Raw genomic sequence first — 21,954 nt, forward strand, 5'->3', positions numbered from 1 at the left:
ATATAGGAGCTGATGTAAAAAACACCTGCTGGTTTGGCAGAGCTGCTCAGGAAAGATACATGTGGCTCATGTGATTCTGCAGTACTTACAAAGGTATCTGCACCATCCTCATCACTGTGATTTCCATTTGCCTTACTGGGAGCTGTGCACAGTGATGACATAACAGACACACCGGCCTGCAGTTCAAGGGAGCCAGCCCCATTTATAACTGCAGAGAAGCTGACGTCTTAAACGTTCTCATTTTTTTTAACCCCTATATGAAAATCTGTAGGACATGGGGAGGAATTCTCTCTCTACAGTGCCTACACTCTCAGACCTTCTTGTTTACAATGGGGGAAGCTTTCATCAGGAATTGGGCTGATGCCACTAAGAGACACTTTTTGGAGATGTTTGCCACATGGCCAGCCTTGTCCCAGTCCTGAAACCACATCACTGTCACGAATGTGTGAAGCCTTAGAGGCACTGGTGTGCCTTCTCAGCACAATGCTGGGCTGGTACCTGGAGATGCAGCTGTGTTGTGAGGCTGTTTCCAGGGGCATTGCAGGGACATGGGGCTCTGACTCACATACAGCCAGCAAACGGCTGCTGTGACTTCAGATGTCACAGCCCCACAGCTGTCTTTGAGGGCTCTGCAGGAGGCTGGAGGGAGGCCTGGGCTCTGCGCTGCCAGCTCAGGGCATGGCATGAAGCAGGGCAGGGCAGGGGCAGAGCTGGATAGAGCAAACATTAGCTCTCACAGTTCATTACGGCCCATTCCCCAGGGCCCTCAGCAAACAGGTTTCTGCTCTCTTTCCCTGCTGCTCCATGGGATTTTCTCTCCAGGTTCTGCCCATCCCTGACCCCTCCTTGCCCCACTGCCGTTGCTGGAGCTCCAGCATCCCCTTCTCCTTGCAGAGTCGGGCTACAGGGATGCCACTGGCCCTAGCTATTATCCCAGACACAAAGCAGGGATGCAGAAAAAGCTGTTCTTTTATCCCTCGTCTCTTTGCTTGCTTCTTGGAATTTAAAACCTTTCCTGCTCACCTTTCTCTTCTCAGATTTTCTTTTAGCCCAAAATAACTGCAGCGACACAACCCACCGCCTTGGATTTCATTCTCAGCCTCACAGTCGCCACTTTATTTTGCCTTTTCCCAGTTTCATGAAAGAACGCAGTCGCATGAATAACAGGATTATTTATCATCCTCTCCCTCCCCTTCCAGGATGACTTGCTGTTTATGGAAAGCACTCGAGTGCAGGAGAGATCGCACTACAGTTAAACAGACAATGCTTAAAGGGCCATTGCCCACGCTTGGCTTAACAGAGCCTTTCTCACTGATTTCCAAGAAGGAAGGTGTTCTGCATCTTTGCTTCTGGGCACCACATCACAGATTGATGCTGGAAGGCAAACTCGTGCTGCATTCAGTAGGATGGAGAAGATGACTCTGCACTTCAGTTTTTGTGAGAAAACTGAGGAATTTTCTTTTGGTGTAAATGCGGCACACGTCCCCTTGGTAGCCCAGCACCATAACATGTGCAAGAACACGCTCCTTGTACATGGAACAGTGGCTAGCAGGTCACTGACCAAGCTAACACATCCATAAGTGGCACAGCCAAGCGATGCGACCACTGTGTGCTTGGGAGAGGTCTACTGCTCCTGGAGAGCAGCAGGGTGGTACCAAAACTTGCCTGCAGGTGAGAGATTGGTTGGGTTAGGAAGCAGCTGCTCCCATCTGCTCATCCACAACCTGCCCCGGTCAAAGGTGGGCTGCTGGCCTTCACCACATCCTTCTGCATGTCCAACCACGTGCCTCGTGGCTACAGAGCTTCTGCAGCTCTTAGTGAGACATCGCATAAGCATTTAATGTTGAGGGTGAGCACTGCAGAGCACTGAGTTCCCTGGGCAGGTGTGCTGAGCACTGCGTGCCACTGCATGGCCTCCTTGCTCTGCTCTGCTCACCACAGCAAGTGGGTCTGTGACAGCAAAATGCCTTGAGAGGATGGAGGTGCTCGGAGAGGGTGGGCTTCGGGTGGCACTGCAGTGAGCTGGAGATTTTGTGCATGGCCCTGCCAGCTGTGTGCATTCTCCGAGACCATGTGAGGACAAGGATGCTGTATTTTTAGAAAACGAAAGAAGAAAATGAAAAGAAGAAAATGAAAAGAAAAATTGTACAGAACTCTGCAGCATAGTTTCTTTTCTGCTTTTTTTCTTTCTCTCTTTTTTTTATTTAAAGAAAGTCACGCTTTCCATTTGCTCCTCTCCTTCTCCTCTGTTAACTGGGTTTCTCTGACAAAAAGGGTCAGAAATTCAATTAGGAAAAACTCACAGCCATTGCAAACATCTGCAGTTCAAAATACATTAGCGATTCCACTTGGGCAGCCTTCATACCTCCTGTGTCCTTTGGGCACCGCCGGGTCCTGCAGCCCCTGGTGTGCGCAGGGCTGAGAACGCGTGCATCACTCCTGTGAGTTTTTATTGTAAGGGAGGGAACCTCACAGGACAAATGTGTAATGTTGTAGAAGCAACAAGGTTGCATGGATACCAGAACACAAACGGAGCGGCCTGCACTTTGAGAATTTGAATTCTTGGGAGGAACAGCTATCTCACTGTGTTTGGATGGTGTTTGGATGGAGCTTAATAAAATGGACTGCTCCAAGCTAGGCCTCTGCAGGCTTCCAAGCTACAAACAATGAAGAATAATATCACAATTTTATGGTAGTTAGCATGGCTGAGTTACATCCTGGACGGTCTCCACAGAATCCTGCGACTGGCTTTGATTTGAGTCAGAAGAGAAGGGTTTTACACCCACATTGCTGAGGATAAATGTACACCATGCACGGGGCTCTGGAGATTGAGCCCACAGCATATTTCTGGCATTTACAACACATTTCAGTGCGGGATACCCTAAGCTGCACTGGTACTGTTACACTTATTGAGCCGGGTGGACTAGCATCACTGACAAAGCACAGCCCATTTTTAATAGCTCTGACCACCAGGCAGAAGACATCTGCGACTTGCAGCAACTCCACCGCCTCACTGGGCTGGGGAGTGGGGAACAACTGCATCTAACCCACCAAAATAGCGGGCTGTGCTGGTATGCAGGAGCCCTTGCTCAATGCCTAAACATGGTATCTTGCTACCCAGGCTGGCAGGGCTGCTGGTCCCACTCAGCCTTGAAGGTGAAGCTCATGTCACTCAGCACTGAACAGCTCGGCAGGAAGGGCAGGGGGAGTGTGCATCAGAGTGTTACTGACTGCCTTTGCTACAAAACCTGGGCATTTCTCCAGGGAGAGCTGGGTCTATCCCTGCTGAAGTCAACGTGGGACAAGTGCAACAGCTTTATTGGACCCTGCCCCATTCACAGGACACCAAACCCTCTCCAAAAATACTGGAGCTTCAAATGTCAAGGTGCACAGGTGGCACAGGCCATGGGCACCTCTCTCCTCACCGGCAGGGACACTGTAAAATCTTTCTGAGTCCCTTCTCACCACCCTGCTTAGCTGAAAGCTTGGAGCAGATTTGCATCTCACATCTATTTAAGAAAACTATCAACCACGAAAGCATCTGGAAAGTCACACCAAGAAAAGTTTCAAAGAAAACAAAGCCTGGCCAGAGAGACGGAGCTGGCATAAGGATCCAAAAGGAAGAGCTGGAAAAGGAGGAAACAATCTTTGTGGTGCTGGAACAGCAGCTCTCCTGCTTGCTCTCCTTACAGCTTTCCTGTTGCTGTTCCTGGGCCAGGTGACAGGACAGAAGTGCTCTGCCTGCTGTCAGCACTCTGCTTTGCAAACTGCCGCCTGTTCCGCACTGCACCTGTGACAGCTCTGTTCCTGAAGGCAGGTGGCAACTGAAAGGAGGGAAGAAAACCTTCCCGTGGCACATGCCCCTCTGAACCCAGGCCAACAAAATGGTCAAAAGCAGAGAGAAACCATCCAAAGTGGGTGAGCTTCCTGGGATTACGGGCTGAACTTATACCCCCTTGTCCTGCGAGGCACTGACGTGGTGTGGGGCTCAACTGCAGAGGGCATTTCTTGTGGTCTCTTTCCAGAGCCAACACACTCGTGGCTCTCAGTCCATCGTCAGCAGCCGTGGCAGGATAAAACCCCAGAGCACACAGAGCTCCACGCAGCCTCTGCACTAAAACAGGTTGCTCCTCCCAACCAACCCAACCCTCAACCCAAACGCTGCAGAAATGGGAACGTCTCTCCCTGCCACGGCTGTGCCCTGACTGCCCACCTGCCTGTGCTCACAGCCGCTGCTCCTTGCTCTGAGACACTGGTTGGTCCCACACAGCTGGAGCTCCTCGTGTCTCTAAAAGCCTGCATGGACTGAACAGAGCTCAGCATGCGGTGCTGGGAGCCCAATGTGGGGCACCCTGCCCTCGTGTGTCACCGCTCGCAGAACACACGGGTGCTGCTGATGGAGCTGCATTTTGTGTCAAGGAGCACCGCATTCCTTCCCCCAAACCACGCGCTGTGCAAACCCTGGAAATCCTCCCTCAGCACTCTGTCATCGTGTAATTCCATTATAATTCCTGACATTGAAGGGGCTTCTAGCAGCATATGCTTCAAATGAGACAAATGAGACCTCTTGCTTGCCGTTTCCAGACAAATAAAGAAGTGCAAAACATGATTTTCTGATGCTCTGGTCTTTGTATGGATTTTCTTTTCAGCCTATAAATACTACCCCGTGGTTACAGATATCACGCAAAAAAGGAACCTCATGTTTGGTGCACACGTGTTCCATAGCATAGCTGACTGCAGGAAGGTGCCACGCAGAAGTCAGGATCGGCTTTTGTGAGGTTTTTGCACTCCTGTGAGGATTTGGACTTCCATGGCACAAAGTTTGCACTTGTCTCTGAAACAAAAGGGAAGGAGGTGATGTGTTTCATAACCAGACAGACAGCCCAAATATAAATCCGCCTGCAGATCCCGTGTGAATTCCATTTGTGTTCCCTGCTCCTTGGTCCTTTGGGATCCTACATATCTTGCATCATTATCAAATATTTGCAACAATCCATATGAACGGCTTGATGTTAAAAGCTACTCTGAGTGTAACTGGACCCGGAGGAGAGATGCTTATCTGAGCTCCGCAATGACAGATTCAGAAGAGCCGCAGTGAGCTTCTCATCAAGAGAGGGAACAGCAGGAAAAACCAAAACTGCATCGATTTTTGAACAACAAACACGGTAAGAGTTATTTCTATGGCTTTCATAGAGGAGTACCACCGGAGAGGACTCCAGCACTGCTGGCCCCAGGCACGCTGCCCAGTGGAAGAAGGAAAGAGAGGAGCACACAAATGCTCGGTGCCAGACTCTATTTCCCTGTTTGGTTATTGTTGCTTTTATGACATCACAGACCGTAAGAGCTGTCGCTTTAACCCAAAGAACTGATAAGTGCAGAGCAGACATTCCTTTTTTTTTTTTTTTAGCCAAAGCCGCCAAAACCGCTTTTTGCTCTGCGGTTCTGACCCCGTGCAGGAGGTGGGGGCAGCCGGGGAGCCCCGCAGTGTCCCGCAGCGCCCGGCTGGGGCACCCCGAGCTCCTCATTTTAGTTATCAGAAGGCATTTGAGAATGGCTCCATACTGGCTCGGCGTTTTCCTTTTTTTTTTTTTAAAAAAAAAAAAAAGAAAGAAGGAAAGAAAAAGAAAGAAAACAACATTCTCCTTTCTCAACATTCTCTCAACATTCTCCTTTCTCAAGTGCTTCCAAATCTTTTGCATCTCTTTCCCTTTCCAACCCCCACCTTCTTCTTTCCCCCGTTGTGGTCCTGCAGACCACCCTGTAAGCCTACATGACATCACGAGGGAGAATTAAACGTACTTGAAAGGCCACTTCTGTTTTGGTGGGAACTTCTATGCAATTGCAAAGTGCCCATTAAAGCACAGGTTGTTTCCTAGAAGCATGTCCAAGCAGCAGCGCGCAGAGCCCTCCAGGGCTTCTAGAAAGCATTCGCTTTTGAAATGCTGAAGGAAATTCAGAGATGAAAGGATAAGTCTCCCTGGCTGTGCATTTACAGTCTATTGTCTTCCATGAAGGATAGTATCACTCCTCAGTTGTGTTATTGCAGTTAATCCACTTAAATGCTATTGGATTTTCAGATGAGCTGAATTCTTTGCATCTGCTATTAAGATGCTTTGTTTAGATGAGAAAGGGCCGTTATTTAAATCACAATGAGTTCAGGGAGATGTCAGGGAGCAGCAGCACCTTGTGCCAATCTGCGCCGGGAGAACGGGGGGCATCGGCGCTCCGGGAGGGCGGAGATGCGAGAGAGGAGCGGAGCCGCCCCGCCCGCTGCTGGGGGTTGGGGGGGGCGCAGCGGTTCCGCGGCCGCGGTGGGGAGCCCCGCACTCGCGTATGGCGCAGCCGCTGCCGCAGGGCGCCCGCTGCCTTTCGCTCTTATTTGGTTTTGGGGGGGGGGGGAGAGCTTTCCCCTTTGCAACGGAGGCTACGCGAAAATAATTATATATATACGTAGAGAGAGAGAGAGAGAGAGAACCCAACCCCGATCCACTGCTACCCTGCCCCTCCCCTTCTGCCAAAGGCGAGCCTCCCCCAATTAAAAAAATAAAAATAACCCCAAGCCCTCAGCGATCATGGCGATCTCTTCGCCTTATATAAAAGGCAGCGGGGGCACAAGGTGGATCCCGTCAGGTTACGGCGGCTGTTGCGCAGCAGCTCCCCCGCCCCGGTGCCGCAGAGAGCCCCGCAACCCCCGGCACTGTTCCAGCTCCTTTTCTTTTTTTTCCCCCCCCGTCGTTCCCTCTCGCCCCCCCTCTCTTTTTGCATGTGGGCAGACCCCTCTCCCAAGGCTGCAGCTGCCGGCGGCCCCCACGCCACGACTTGTTGGTGGGGCTGGGTACCGGGAGGAGGGGCGGGGGAGGCGCCTGGCAGCGCGCAGCGCTAAATGCCGCTCCGGCGGCCGCACGCTGCAGACAGGCCCGGTTGCTGCGAGCCCGGAGTGCGCCCTCCGCCCGGAGTTGCAGTTCGTCTCTGCTCCCCGTGGGATTTAAATTTTCTTGCGTAGAGACAGATTATATATATATACATATATATATATAAAAATTTTTTCCTTCCTCCTTTTTTTTTTATTTTTTATTTTTTTTTTTCCTTTTTCTCCCGTGCAAAGTGAGGAAGGAACTGCACCAAGGCAGCCCTCGAGATCTCGCAGTATTGCTCCGTTTTATCGCTGCTATTATTCGTTAATTAATTCCCTTTTTTTAATCTCAACTCCGAACGGACTGTTCTCAGAGAGAGAAACGTTTCGATCCGTATCAGTAATTTTATTTTTCGCCCTTTTTGCGAGAAAAAAAAGCGGGGAGAGGGTGCAGTGCGGCCCGGCGGGGCGGGGGGAGACGCCGGCAAATCCAAAGCTCCGCCGGTCCCGGCGCAGAGCGGCCGCGGGGGGAGGCGGGACCCAGCGCCGCCCGCCAGGGGGGCGAGCCGCCCCACACAGGTGATGGGCGTTTCGGCTGCGCTCCGGATCGACTCCTTGGGTTTCACTTTGGTCTGATCTAAGCAAATATGCAGAAGTACCGGCTGGTCTAGTCCTTAGAGCCAAGAGGAGCGAGCGAGAGCGGCAGAAAGGAGAGCGGCCGCGCTCCCGTTGGAGGGGAACGTACAAACAGCGGCAGCGCCGTAATTCCAGCACCGCCACGCCGAGGCAGCCCCGAGCCACCCTGGATGCGGAGGACCCCCGAAGCCACCCCGCTGCCTTTCCCCTGAGGGATGGTACTGAATTTCTGCGCGGCAGGAGCCGGCCTGCAGCTCCTCTCCATCAGCGTTGCCTTCCCTCCGTATCTAAAGTGCACTAGACCGCGATGAGGACCTGGGCTTGCGTTTTGCTGATAGGTTTTGGCTACCTGTCCTTTACCTCCTGCGAGGTAGGTGCGAGAGCTTCGCCGCGTTCTCGGTGCCCGGGGGAAGCCGCAGCCGGGGCTCGGGGCGGGGAAGGGCTGCGGCTGTGCCCACCTGGGGCCCGCGGGCATCCCCGCGCCTCGGCCCGGCCGGAGGCACCCGCCCAGCCCCGCGAGGCAGAAAGCAAGTTGCCATTTCGTGCGTGCCATCGGCACGGGGAATGACCGTGCATTCCGCTCCGGGGCTGTTGGCTGCGCTTGAAAAAAATAATATAGATATATATGCGTACCCACATGTTTATAGGATATATAATAGAGAGATTCACGCCCCCCGGGTACAAACGGGCTGCGGTTATTTGCAAACAGAGCGGGAGCGGAGCCGCCCGGCAGCGGCCGCCCCCGCGGCGCACAGCGCAGCGCGCAGCGCAGCCGGCAGCGCTGCGGGAACGGCACGAGCGGGGTGCGGGCACGGGTTGGGTGCGGACCCCGAGCTGAGCGCAGATCGGGGGTTGAGGCCCGGGGGGGGCCGATCGGCGAGGCCGCGTCCCGGGCTTTGCTACAGGTGCCGTCGGGCGGGGGCTGCGCGCCGCTCGGCGCTGCGGGGCGGCTCCAACTTTTCCCGGCCCGGGGGCTGCGGTACCCTCCCCGCTCCGGTAGAGCCGGCACCGCCGCGAACTTTCAACCCGTTCGGGCAAACTTCGGCGGGCGGCTCTGCGGGTGGGCTCCCAGAAGGGGCGGGGGAGGCTCGGGGAGAAGCGGCGCGGTTCCGGCGGGCACCGAGCCCGGCAGCCCAGAGCCCAACCGCGCCGAGGTGCTCGGCAGAGCCGTGGCGCAGCCCCGCGGGTGCGCTCCGGCAGGCGGCGGAGCCGGGGGCGAATCTTTCCCCCGCTCGATCCAAACTCGCCCCGCGGCACCCCGCGTCCTCTTGGAATCCCCGTGCCCATCCCTCGGCCGCGGAGCGCCGCGCGGGGCTGCGCGCTGACCCGCGGTGTGTGTGTGTGTGTGTCTTTGAAGGAGGCCGAGATCCCGCAGGAGCTGATCGAGCGGCTGGCGCACAGCGAGATCCACAGCATCCGCGACTTGCAGCGCCTCCTGGAGATTGACTCCGTAGGTAAATTAGTCCCGTCCTCCTTCCTTCCGCGCCGGCGGCCGCCGCCGCCCCGGGGGGAAGCACCGCTCCGCTCCGCGCGGGGAGCTGCGCTGCCGAGGGAGGCGGCGGCCACGGGGCCGCTCGGGAGTTCAAACTTCGTGGGGTTCGGGGTGGAGAGGGACCCGGTGACCCTCAGTGCTTTCAGAGTTCTCCGTCTCTCGGCGGAGAAGAATTTCCGTAAGGGTTGCTGTTGTTCTTGCATTGCTCTGTTATCTTTAAACTACTGTCCTAGAGGTATTTAAAATATTTGAAACAATATTTATGAATGAAGTAATGTCTCTTCAAGTGCTGGGCTTTATTAAAAGGAAAATAAACGGTCCGCGCTGATTTTGAGCAGGAACCTGTGCATGGAGCTCACCCTGACAAATACACTTTCCCCAAAAGAAAACAGCGCGGGGTTATTTTCTGCATCATTAGGCATGCAAATGGGTGTAGTGAGAACGTGCAGTTCAAACAGATCGTTGCAGCAGTAAATCAGACGGAGCGGTGCAGGACTGCCGGGCTGGCTTATCGTTGGTTTCACTGGATGCACTTTGCTCCTGGTGATTTCGTGCCTTAGTTGTGAGAGAATAAACCCGACGCCTTTGATGTGCCCAAGGGAAACCGGCATCGCTCTGAGGAGCAAACATGGAGAGAAATGAATGAGTTCTTGCTTGCGTTGGTACGGGGCCATCTCTTTCTAAACCATATGCTGTGTGTTTTTGTAAGGGCTGTGCCAGGTTCAGTCACCTTCATTCAGAGTTGCAGGATCCTTCTAGAGTGCAACTCATCGCCTTTGGTGTGGCGCTGCGTTAAGGAGCAGGAGGACAGCATGCTTGGAAGGTGTCTTACAGACATAGCTTTCAATTTTCACGTGATTAGGGAGCAGAGTTTCCCATTATACTGAAAATGAGAGTGTTTCTTTCTTGGCGCAGTACTTTACCGTAGAGACCAATTAGTAATTACCAGTTCTGTTGGCATTGCTTTAATATTTTTGGAGAGCAGTGCTCCATCATCAGTGCAATTAAAGAAGCTTTCACAGCGGAGGAGGGGGATGCAGTGCAAATCTCCCCACTGAATGCTGCTTTGGACCAGACAAGTGTGCTACTGCTGAAATCAGAGGAGGGCCGTGCTGCAGAAGGGCTGGAGCTGAGCGCTGGGGTTTTGGAATGCCGTATTTAAGTCAGTGCTCTGTAGCTACCAGAGTACATCTGCATTTGCAGATAGGCCGTGCTTCATTTTTAAAAGAGAGCAAAAGTTCACAGGGCTCCACTGAGGCAAGCAGACAAGTGGTGGCGGGAGCTGAATCCATCAGTGCGTGTAGCAGGGGAGAGAAATGTATTTCAGAAAAGAATTATTTACCTCGTGGCAAATATTAACCAGAGGATGTGTGACCAAAAACTGAAGAGGTCAGCCGCGAGTTTACAGCTTCGTTCTGCTGTTTCCATGCAACGTGTCAATTTAGAAACCATTAGAGAAACGAGGCATGCATATTTCACTATTTCACTGTGAAATGGTAATGCCTTAAGACGTGAACTCAAAACAATATTAAAAAATAAAATATTCAGCCTTTCAGCCTGTGCCTGCTCTGTTTGCACACATGCTGAGCTGCATAGGCAGGGTTGGATCTCCACAGGCAGTCGCTGCTCCTTCCTACCTGCCTGTATGCTTTCTGGGCACGGTCTCTGCTGCCGTGAGTAATGCCTACCGAGGGGTTATCAGAGTGACTAATCCAACATTGGAATTACCGTGTTTTCTTCAGCTAACAGGATTGGGCCTGTTTACTGTCTGTAATACAGGCTTGGCTTAGCAGATCAGCTGTGTTTTGAATGCTGTTGGTGAGATGATCTTTCTGAAACGTGTGTATTTCTTTAGGGCTGTCGTTGCGTTTAGGGAAGGGCTGGTTTGGTGAGGGCCTGTGCAGTAGCTGTATTTCTCCTTTATGGCACGTACTGATTTGACTCAAGGAACAGAATTAAACACTCCAGCAGATATCTGCTCCTTCGTTTCAGTGCATGGTGCTGCCAGCCCTTCTGCATGCGAGTAGCCCTGTTTAAACTCAGTGGGTGGACTTGAGAATTAAGTATGATCTACGGGAAGAGTTTGCAGGATGGGGCACGCATGCAGAAAATGTCTGATATTACTGAGTAACGAGGCAGAATCTTGTGGAAAACGAAGGAAGAAGAGTCGTTTTCTTTCCTGCCATGCAAAGCATGCATTTTTAATTGGGAAAGTAAGTTTTGTAAGTCAGAGTGGGCAGGCTTTTCTTGTATTCTGACAGATTTGGTCGCTATATTGTAGCGCAGAGATGACTGATAACCCCCTTCATAAAATTAGAAACGACACCCCCAGACCATCTGTCGTATTACTTAAAGAAAAACACTACCCAACATGGAGCTTATCATTGTTTTCACAAAAAGACAATCCGGGCCAGTTTGTCAGAGCCTGGTGCTGCATGTCCAATCCAAGGAGAAACCCCTGCAAAGGCAGCACGAAAATGCTGCGTTCACATCAGAAAACAGCCTTGTATGTTGAGTTAACACTGGGATGTGAGTCAGTGCTGGGCGTTCGTTGGCACGATGGAGAGCAGAAGCTGACCTTATTTAAAACAGAAAGCACACACGCTCCCAGGAAGTAGGCAGCTGCAGCGTGCGGAGTTCAGATTTACTACTAGCAGACTAACTCACCAAAACGGGGGCATTTCCTACATTCCGCCTCTGAAAGCTCCCCTTGGCTTTGCAGCGTGGTTTCTCTCCTCGCGCTTCACCTCTCCCATCTGTCCTGTGGGAGGCAGAGCTCATTTCATCACCTCTTATGTTTGCCTCCCGCTGGGAACAGACTTCCCCAGTCCTCTCCCTGCCTGGGGAAGCTGGGCTGAGTGTGTTTCGCTGCATGGTTTAAGGGCATCAACCGCAGGGTCAGCTCAGGCCACGCGAATGGAGCGGCCCGTGAGTAAGAACTGGCAGAGCAGCTTTGTGCTGATGGAGGAACTTCTAAACGAAGGGTTTGTGGGCTGCGTCCCAGTGCTCAGTCTATTGGAAAACCTTCTGTTGACTTTGTGGCTTTTGGGGTGGTGCACCAATTAGAGATGTTACAATGTGATGTTAGCTTGCCTTGCACCTCTTAAGCATGATGAGAGGCGGGCGTCTGCCTCCTGCGCTTCTCTGAGGCAGGTGGAGGATCTCCTCTTCCCTTGCAGTTGGCAGATCCCATCTAAGAAGAGGAAAAAACCAACCTGAACAAAACAGGACCTTGCAGGCTGCTACTTATATTTCCTTTAACAGATCAAAGTTGAAAACTTAATGGCCTCTATTCCTGCATTTGAATGTCAGGAGGGCATATTTTGCATCAGTCAGAAAGGAGATCAAACAGATTGACGTTGCCTTGGGCTTTCTGGCTCTAGGACCTATTTGTAAGACAGACCATTTCGCTTTATTGTACCTTACACCAAATTCCTGGAAGCAGGGAGGCTGAGAATTTCCCCAGCTCCTGCAGTTGGTACTAGAAATCTTGGACCTACTCTTCTTGGATGTGCATCCAAGTGACATCTAGAAGGGTTCGTGTTAGGGCTGCTTATGTTGGTGACTGTACCTCGCACATAAAGTTGCTCAGGAAGGAGATGGCAATGTGAAAATATAAAATGACAAACATAAAGTAACAGTAGTCTCAGGATGCTTTCCACTTGCTTTTTTTGGGAGAAGAGTAATCACGTATTGGCAGAGTGTCGCAGGAGTTCTGTGATTTATACTCCATGACCTCGTGGAAAAATGCCAGGCTGACAAAAAAGAACAATTTCAGCTACACTAATGGATTGACCAAGGCTGATTGCAAGAGTTTTTCTACCCAGCATTGACATGTTGTCAGTACGTGAGAGATTACGGAGAAATTTCTTGATCAGCTGCCATGAAAAGCATTTTTTTTTATTATTAAAATGTTAAAAAAGAACTTAATTAATCTGGCACAGTGCAGCATCCTCCATCTTTGCTTAGTGACAAGCAGCGTTCAATTTCTAAGCGAAGAACTGCCCATTCCTGAGCTTTCTGCTCTCAGGCCCTTTTTGTGAGGTGCTCAACACCCATAAACCTCCATTTTCTTTGCTAAGAGCTGGAAGACCTTGTCCTGCAACTTCATGTTCCCAAGTCAATACATCGGTGGAAAAAACTGATACAAATTAAGGTGTGATTTGTTGAGGAGTTTTTCTGGCAGGTTGTAGATTAGGCATTGGGTTTCTTTAAAGTCAGACTGGAGAGAGTCATTTGTAATTACTGTGGCATAGTTGTTTTAATGAAGTGCAATAAAATATTCTGTCTGCCTGTTTAGAGTGATATGTGGAATCCAAAACTGTCTTTCTGATTTTTCAGTGCAGTGATTTTTCTTTGGGCTTCATTGGGAAATGGAACTGCTCCGAAATGCCAGTGGGGGTCAAGAGGAGAAGGAGTGCCTTTAGCATTACAGTGTTGTCTGACACCAACCATGTGCTCCTTAATGCTATTTATTAAAGAAGAAAAAGCAGCATCGTTGCTTTGGCAATAGAAATAATACAATTCGTGTTGCATAATGCATTGGGGTTTGACTGGAACTTGTTTGGCACTTTGCTGTGCTAGCTGCTTAAATTTTTTCTTTTTAACCACCACAACGAGATGTGAACTTACAAAATGATATACATGCCTAAGATATGTAGTGAGACAGTGAGATGCAGCACGAGCCAGAGGCCTTCTTCACCTTAGGAGTCGTCTTATAAGCAACACATGCTCCTCGACATGTCATTTTGCTTTATAAACATGATGATGGAATATGGCTAATTGCAGCTGAGTTGAGCAGTTAGATATAAGCACATGGCTAAACATATTGGTTAACTGATCATACTATTCCTTTAGTCTTACTCTTTTCTTTAAACAAGAAAGCAAGGAATCAGTCATGTTAAAAGGAAGCTATGGCAGCGTGTTGAATAAAGCATTAGGACCTGTGGCTCAGGCTGGCATCACTGGCAGCTTCTCTTTTCAGCAAGATGGCTATGCCCACTGAGCAGTTAGGGTTAGCAGCATTAGTGTTGTGTTTAATCCTTTTTAAACTCTGTTTGAGTGTGCACAGAGATGCTTCTTGCTCTGAGCCTCGCTTAGATCTCGCACTGAGCAGCGTTCCTGCTGCTTTCTTCTGAGTATCACTTCATTGCCTCAAAGCGAGGGAGAGGCTGTGACAACCTGAACTTGCCAAGAAGGACGTCAGCATTAAGGTGTTGGGTGGCTGGGCGTTAGGAAGCAGAAAAAGGCTGGAGGAAGATCAGAACGGATCCTCATTTTGCATAACAGCATTTGGGGTCAGGTGGATGGCTCGCTGCCATTGGAATGGGATGCAGGAGACCTGGCTCTGTTCCCCAGCGCAGTTGCAAACTTCCTGTGGGATCTCAGGCAAGCCATTCTGTTTACCCCACAGATGAATTTTGTGGAGTATGGGGTGCAATAAAAGCAGAAATAAAATGCATTAGTCATTGCTATGTTACATTACAGGGCTGGGATTGCAAATAAGGCCCATAGTCAGCTAATCTGTTTGGTTCCAAAATTTCTCACTGCAGTCAATGGGAAGCAAGTGCTCTGCATTGGTGGAAGGAGCCTATTTATCTGGTAGATTGAAACTCTGGATTTCACACCGACTTATTTCAGACAAGGATCTGTTCCGCTGATGAGGAAAAGCGGATTGACGGGGCTTCCTGGCCCTATTTTTTTTTTTTTACTCTCATTTAATCTTGTTTCAGCTACATACAGTACTGTTTTCCAAATAGTGATGGTATATGCTCAGGCATAGAGCTCTTCTTGAGGTGCTGGAGACATTTGTCTTCATGTCTTAGCCAGCTCTGCAGGTTATGCCACGAGTTGCATCTCTTTAGGGCAGGATTTCTTGGAGGCTGAAGGGAAGAAGCAGGTTTACGTGTAGGGCATGCCCTCAGGGAGACTGTTACTAATAAAGCAGAGGTCAAAGCTGCTTGCAGAGTCACAGGCAGCTGTGCATGCAAGGTGAACTGAAAGCAGGGAGCGTGACAGTGCAGAAGACAGAGGGATGTAGGCATTGCTGACATGGAGAGAGCGTAACTGAGTACAAACCATTTACATTTTTTTGGTGTATTTGGCTGTTTTCTTTGGAACCGGCAGCAAAACCTTGAAACTGTCCATTGACATTATGGAGGGCACTCTAAGAAGCAGAGTGCTAAATATCTTAGTTTGCTGTACTGAACTCTGCACGCAGTCCTCAGCATGCTTACGTCTGCCTGACCCACTGTTTGCAGACTGTGCTTGCTGTTTTCAGAGCCCCACTGCATGGGACGCGACCTGGACTGCTTCATTTAACAAAACCAAATAGTTGTAGCAGTTATTTTGTTGTTTTTCTAATGATAAATTAAATGCCAAGTTTTCAGTCTTTGCTTTTTCTCATGGCCCTTTAACCCATGTGGTAGGCTTATTTAGGGAACAAGACGAGCCTGGATGCAGTCCCAGAGTTTGCAGTAGCTTCAGATGCCCCTCCAAAGGTTAGGATACTTCACAGGGGATTTGTTCTGCAACGGAGAGGCTAAAAGGAAAGCCACGCTAGTTATTTGTGCTTTTGATTCTGTCCCGGTACAGTTGTGGAAACCAAGCTAGAGAAAATGTACAGAGGCAGCATTGTTGCTGTTGGGTGTGTAGCACTGTTTTCTACTGTAGCCTCATGCCAGAGTTCGCTAAACTTTTCATAAGAAACATTTCCTATGAAATACTGTTGATCTTATTTCTACACCTTTCCAGTAAGAGAAGTTTTACTCTGCCTTTCACATAACAAGTGCATGTGTTTCGCTTTAGATACAGTTCTGTATCACAGAGTGCATGCTTTGGGGGGGGGCTTTCAGTAAAACGGGTGTCAGAATTGTGCTGTGCATGCTTACATGTGGCATTTCATGTTTATGTCTTCCCTGCCTTATACCCTTGTGTTGATAGGAATTACGTTCGATTAATTGCAGCACAATTTGGACTTTTATATGTATGGAACAGCACTGTTAGCAACTTTCCTGCTAATAACGGTGCTGAGGTTTAATACTTTGTTTCCTCTTTCAGGATATGATGATGTTTCAGAGGCAAACTTGAGGTCTTATAGTGTTCATTCTGCTAAACATGTGCAAGAGAACCGTCCTGTGCCCATTCGCAGAAAAAGAAGCATTGGTAAGAAACAAGCTGTTTGTACTCGGGGAGGAAGAACAGAGGGGTGTTTTTGGTCAGCCAAGCAGGGCGTTTCACTGGAAGAATGGGATGTGCACAAAAAGGAAAAAAGGCCATTTCTAGCTTCTGCTTTTCTGTTTGCACAAAATGAGCTGCTGCCTGAGAATCTGTCTTGTGGAGGCTGGCCGTAGCAGACAGACGAGCACAAATTCTTTACATTCACTTTCCTGTTGCAGCATGTTACAAAGCTAGACCTTGGTTAGAAAACGCTGTGATATTCAATGTATAATTCATAGTGTGGGGAACAGCTACAGCCGTTTGCTTTAAAAAAAACATCAACAGTTGGTAGGGTTTTCAGTACAGAAGCTCCACAAAAGGAAACAGCTTGACTCTTTATTCAAAAGGAAAAAACTGTTTATCCGAAAAATTAAAAGCCATTGATGGAAACACTGGGACATTCATTTCGTCGTTGTGTTGAGCACCAGGCATGTTTACAGGGGATTTTTTTCTCATTAAACACTAATGAAGGCAATCCAGTCAAGTCCAGATCCCCCGTTAAAGGGATGCTGAGGAATGTGAGGGCGGTGTTTGTAAGCAGCCCTTGTTCATCTGATTAGACCTGTTTGACCATTTTACTTGGCGGTGGAAAGCATCCACGTTCTTATCTATTTAGGGTAATTCAGAGTCAATGCATTCTAACACGGAGCTGTGGCTGCCCGCAGTGGGTAGCACAGCATGCTGTCGGCATGGATTTGCAGTGGGAATTGGCAAGATGCTCGTCACACTGAATGCCTCTGGAGAGCAGCGGTTCTGAAACAGTCTGCTGCACTTGGCACCTTGCTCTGCTGGGTGTTGGATACCTCTCCATAGCAGTCAGTGGGAACTGTGTATGCTCAATAACATGGAGGAGTTGCCAGCTACCTTGCTATATTGGACCCTTTAATTTTGTCAGGTTCGTGGCACTGGGGATTGAGAAGAAGAATTTTCACTCTGTTCAGATGACCAAAACATACCTCTTTAAAAGCCAGGCCTGGATTTTCATGTTACAGTGCAGGCCAAGCCTGAACTTCTTGTGCTTCAGGAGTAACTGAAGAAGTGCAGGCAGAATTACAGTTCCCTGCCCCGTATGACCCGAAGCTATCACTGCTTCCACTCAAAGGCAAAACATCCAAGCAGCCTTCAGAAAGCTGACCACCAAATGAGCTATCCCTGAGATTGCTATTATTTTCTGGACAGTTTTAAATTACCGGTTTGACTTCCTAGGCAGTCCCTGGGTTGAGAACGATGCGGGGTTTGGATTTCTCACGACAGCAATCACGCAGTGCAGTGGGACGGAGCTGAGGGTGTCCCTGCTTGTTGCAGGGGAGTTGGACTGGATGACCTTTAAAGGTTCCTTCCAACTCAAACAATCTACGATTCTATGATTCCTCTTGTTCTGGTGCTCGTGTGGCTGAAGCTGCCAGCGACAAGCTCACCTTACCTGAACCTAGAAGTGAACTTGTTCAGCTGAAAATGACACTGCAGGTTCCTCAGTCATGCTACTCTTGTGGTTTTGCCTTATTCAAAACTAACAGATAAAATAAAACCACAGAACTTTGCGCAGAACTTTCAATTAGAACAAAATGGCTGTTGCCCACTGATGGCGTGTGGACCAGAGTCCATATGAGGATGTTAAGGTTGTGGAAGTGGAAACTCAAGACTCAGAAGCTTCAAGCTGGCACGGGTTGTTTCCCAGCTCAGCCAATTTGAGTGTGATTAAAAATACCCTCAGTGCAGCTTCTGTGGCTGCCTTTGCCAGGTACTGCATGTTGGTGTGATAATATATGTGAGCAGTGATTGCCCCAATACTATAAAATAACAGCTGCTGTTCAGCAGTTGCTATGAGGCTGTATGGGAGAACTGGCTAAGGCAGAGAAGCCTCTTGCTGTCACTTCTAAAGAGCCAGGATTGCCTTACCTAGTGATATATATATACTCCGAGCTTGCTGGGAGCCGAGCCTTTGTCATCATGCATTTTAGGGCTGGGTTTTCAGGAGCAAGTCCAGCTTTCCCCCAGGGCAGCACCCACAGTGCAGTGGTAGGCAAACAGTGCTCGGCACCGGCGTGTTGGGAAGTGCTGGGTGCTGAGAACTGCCTCGCCCCAGGCTAAGGATGCCGCTCATAAATCGGCAGTGTGCGCTGGGTGGGTGCTCTGAGGTGAGAGCAGCTGTTCACCTGGAAGCGTGCATTTCTTCTGTTCACAGAGGAAGCCATCCCGGCTGTCTGCAAAACACGGACGGTGATATATGAGATACCTCGGAGTCAGATTGATCCCACCTCGGCCAACTTCCTGATATGGCCGCCGTGCGTGGAGGTGAAGCGCTGCACTGGCTGCTGCAACACCAGCAGTGTGAAATGCCAGCCCTCACGGATACACCACAGAAGTGTCAAGGTGAGCAGAGCGGGGCTGCAGAGCCCTGAGAACCTCCTTATAAGTGTAGGAACTTCAGGTGTCGTGGCTTGTTCTGCGTGATCAGGATCTTTAATTCCCATCCTCTTAGCAAGGGGGCTGGCTGCTATGCTCCTCTCTGGTTGAGTGAGCCAAGGGCCTTTTCAAATGGCACGATTGCTGGAAAATCCTGGGTTTGGATTTGGTTTCCACAGGGTTCCCTTCAGGTTTTTTCTTCTCTTAGTAATGAAAATAAAGTTGATTGTGTCTTTCCCATGATCTCGCACTGTGCAAATCTTACAGTTAAGAAGATAAAATGACTCAAGGGGCATTGGACTTAAAAAAACAAAAAACAACAAAAAAAAACCCCAACAAAAAACAACATCTCAGTGTGGAATGCTGTTTTCTTAATTAAATATTATGCAGCCTAAATTGGGCTTTTATATTTGACAACATAACACTTTTGATCTGAAAAAAATGTGTTTCAAATTATCTTACCCCAGGGATAGAAGACTCAGCGGCTTCATGCTGTATTTACTCATTAGACAAAATCCCTGTTGCAATTTTCCAGTAAATACTATGTGAAATATTTCTTGTGTTCATTAGGCTTCACTCTGTTCTAATTTTTATCAGTGTTTAAACAAGTAATGTTGATTTACATCTGCATGTAGGAGATTAGACTTAGCACTTACACTGCTAAAGCTCTGAGTTCGTGTTGCTTTGAGTATTTTAAGAGCAGAATTTGTTTTAAAAAAAAAAGAAAGAAAGAAAGAAAGAAAGAAAGAAAGAAAGAAAGAAAGAAAGAAAGAAAGAAAGAAAGAAAGAAAGAAACCAACCCATGTTCTTGAACATAAAATTGCCCAGTACAACACTCTGATCTCTCTACTTGGAATGGATTTCTTCTTGAGGAAGGTGCTGTTAACCTACGTATGTTGTAAACACAAAGTGTGGCATCTGGGTTGATGTGGAGTTTTTTCATGCACGCAGGCAGGCATCTGAGCAGGACTTCTTTTCTGAGCATCTGAAAAATGTTTTCACATCCAGATAAGCTGGAGAAACGTCTGAAGAGATTTCCTCACTTTTTACAAAAGCAATTCTATTTGCAGTTGCTTGCTGCTTGTCTGCTTGTCCTGTGTGGGGGCTTTGCAGCAACGATAAAAAATGAGGCAAAAAAACTGGAATCATATCTAAGAGCTGAGTGCAAACCAAAGAAGTTGGGGCATTACAGTTGTAATAGGAGCTGAACAGCTAAGTGCTTCAGTGTTATATCTAGTGCTGTTACTTTTCGGGTTTGGTTCAGCTTCCAATTAATTTTGTGTCGCAAGTAATAGATATAAAGCAGTTGGAGGTGGCCAGCAAGGAGTTGTCCTGTGTACTGTGAACCGTGTTGGTGTTTGTGGTAGGACTGAGTAGCCCTGTTCTTGTGACCTGTCCCTGCAGTGCATGGGGGAGAGAGACTGCAGTCCTCAGTTGCTCAGGGACCCCAGGGGCTCCCTAGAAGCCTCAAGGATGCAGCCTGTAACTGGCAGCACCTTGGTGGGATGTCGCTGCTGGGGCTGCTTCCCAGCACACAGAGTCTTGCACTCAGTGCTCTGATAATGCTTTGAGTGCTTTTAGATTTGCATTCATTTTAATAGGGCGCAAGCTAAAAGTAGTCTCAGCTGAGCAGCTGCTCTTTGTGGCTGTGTAAATATATTGCCACCAGCGATATCAATATACGTCAGTCAGCTTTGGAGGACATTTTTTTCCCCCCAAAACTCCAAGACTGCTCCAAATAGTCATTAAGTAGAAGGGGGAGGGGAGGGAGGAGGACAAGAGGTCAAGCAGGAACAGGATGTTCATTGTAAAGGTTGTAGGCTGACCCCACTGTCACACCAGAAATCTCTGAACAGGATCCATATTTATGCCCTCCAGAGTCATATCCTCTTGAAGCTTTGATATAATTGATGGTTTTATGAGCTTTTTGTCAATCTGACGTTCTGAGCTGAATGTCTGCTCATGCCATTAAGTAGCTGGCCCAGAGTAAGGGTCGCTGGAAAGGTAGGGGGAGAGTTCTGGAGAGCCTCTCAGCTGTTCTACAATGTGGTTGGAAAGCTGTCTTGTATTTTCCCCTGATGTCAGACTGCATAAAAGCCCTCTTTTGATTAAACATTGAAAAGGCTTTCCCCACTTCCTCTTCATTGACAAGGTAGTGAGATCATAGCTGGCCCATTCACACTAGAGAAATGTTCACCCAGAAAGGTCAGCAAGTGGGTTTGCATCATCTAACAGGCTGAAGCAGAGGGTGTTTTCTTTGTTTTACTGAGGGCCTCTGTATTCAAGGTTAAGAAACAGCTGAAGCAGTGTGAGAGGAGCAGCGGAGGGGCTTGTACTGGGGCATTCCTTTCTTGGGGACACGACTTAAAGACTATAGGGTTTCAGAATGTCTTCACTTTGCCTTCACAGAGCCATGTTCAGGTGGCCAGCATACTGCTACTGGGCTCATGGAACTGGAGCTGCAGGGAGACTGCAAGCCAGGGGTGTTGGTGGTGTGGATTGGTGACATGACTTCCCCAAAACAAGTTCTCTGAGGTTTCCCCTTTGTTGGGTGGAGCAGTGGAAGGGAGGGTTCCCTGCCCTGTAACATGAGGAGCTCCAGAGAGCTCAGCTTCTGGTCCTAAAGAGCTCTGCTCAGCACTGTACCTCAGCTCAGCTGTACCTGTAACAGCACTGCAGCAATCTGATTGAGATGAAGTACCTGGCTGGGAGTTGCCCTTTGATAGGAAGGAACAAGTTGCAGTTCTATCCTTCTGATAGAGAAATGGTAACAAGGATTGGTGAGGCGGGGTGTTATCTGTTACAGATATATTTCTTCTTCTGTCTGCAAAAGCATTTCAGCAACATGTGCAGATTCTGTTGCTTCTGCACAGTAAGATCACGTATTTACCAAGTACAGAACTGCAATTTATTTTGGGGTTTCTGAACTGAGTCTTGCCAGGATGTTTCTTGTAATATTCAGCACAATTATTATTCACATTTTTGGTCAGAGTGGCAGAAAACAGTTAATATTGCAGAGCAAATCCTGCTTGCAATGATGAGTAGCCAAGCTGAGTATTACTGTTGTTTGCAGCAATGCTCATTTCTAAACACAGAAATGACATAAATCACCTCAGCTCTTCTTTCTGCTTTTCCTTGGGCCAAAACCATAACAACTTCAGCCATTTCTGAGTATTCAGCACTGAGCTGATGGAGGAAATTTAACCTAGTATGTTCATACAGTAAATTAATACAGGGGAAAAGGAGCTGGAGAGAGGGGATGCTGCTCCTCAGCTGTCACTTGGGTGCTGCTGAGAGGTTGTGAAGGGAAGGACAAAAACACAGGAGGTATTCAGCAGAGCTGCCCAGC

The 21,954-nt window shown here is 49.0% G+C and overlaps 1 protein-coding gene and 1 long non-coding RNA gene across 10 annotated transcripts in view; one reads left to right on the forward strand and one right to left on the reverse strand.

The window, feature by feature from the left end:
* Nucleotides 1-5,383: 5,383 nt before the first annotated feature.
* Nucleotides 5,384-6,898, reverse strand: LOC128079047 (uncharacterized). Its single transcript, XR_008205954.1, has 3 exons — nucleotides 6,776-6,898; nucleotides 5,800-5,942; nucleotides 5,384-5,577 (listed from the first exon to the last, which is right to left on the reverse strand). It is a non-coding gene; the product is annotated as an uncharacterized LOC128079047 (long non-coding RNA).
* Nucleotides 6,899-7,027: 129 nt separating this feature from the next.
* PDGFA (platelet derived growth factor subunit A) overlaps nucleotides 7,028-21,954 on the forward strand; it is a 33,681-nt gene continuing 18,754 nt past the window's right edge. For all 9 annotated transcript variants that reach the window (XM_052679903.1, XM_052679904.1, XM_052679912.1 and 6 more), the window contains exons 1-4: nucleotides 7,028-7,859; nucleotides 8,847-8,943; nucleotides 16,041-16,145; nucleotides 18,385-18,572. In XM_052679903.1, the coding sequence (XP_052535863.1) occupies nucleotides 7,797-7,859; nucleotides 8,847-8,943; nucleotides 16,041-16,145; nucleotides 18,385-18,572 (453 nt within the window). In that variant the 5' untranslated portion in view covers nucleotides 7,028-7,796. The remainder of the gene's footprint in view (nucleotides 7,860-8,846; nucleotides 8,944-16,040; nucleotides 16,146-18,384; nucleotides 18,573-21,954) is intronic.

Source organism: Tympanuchus pallidicinctus, unplaced genomic scaffold (assembly GCF_026119805.1).
Source record: "Tympanuchus pallidicinctus isolate F22 unplaced genomic scaffold, pur_lepc_1.0 scaffold18, whole genome shotgun sequence".
Taxonomy (NCBI): domain Eukaryota; kingdom Metazoa; phylum Chordata; class Aves; order Galliformes; family Phasianidae; genus Tympanuchus; species Tympanuchus pallidicinctus.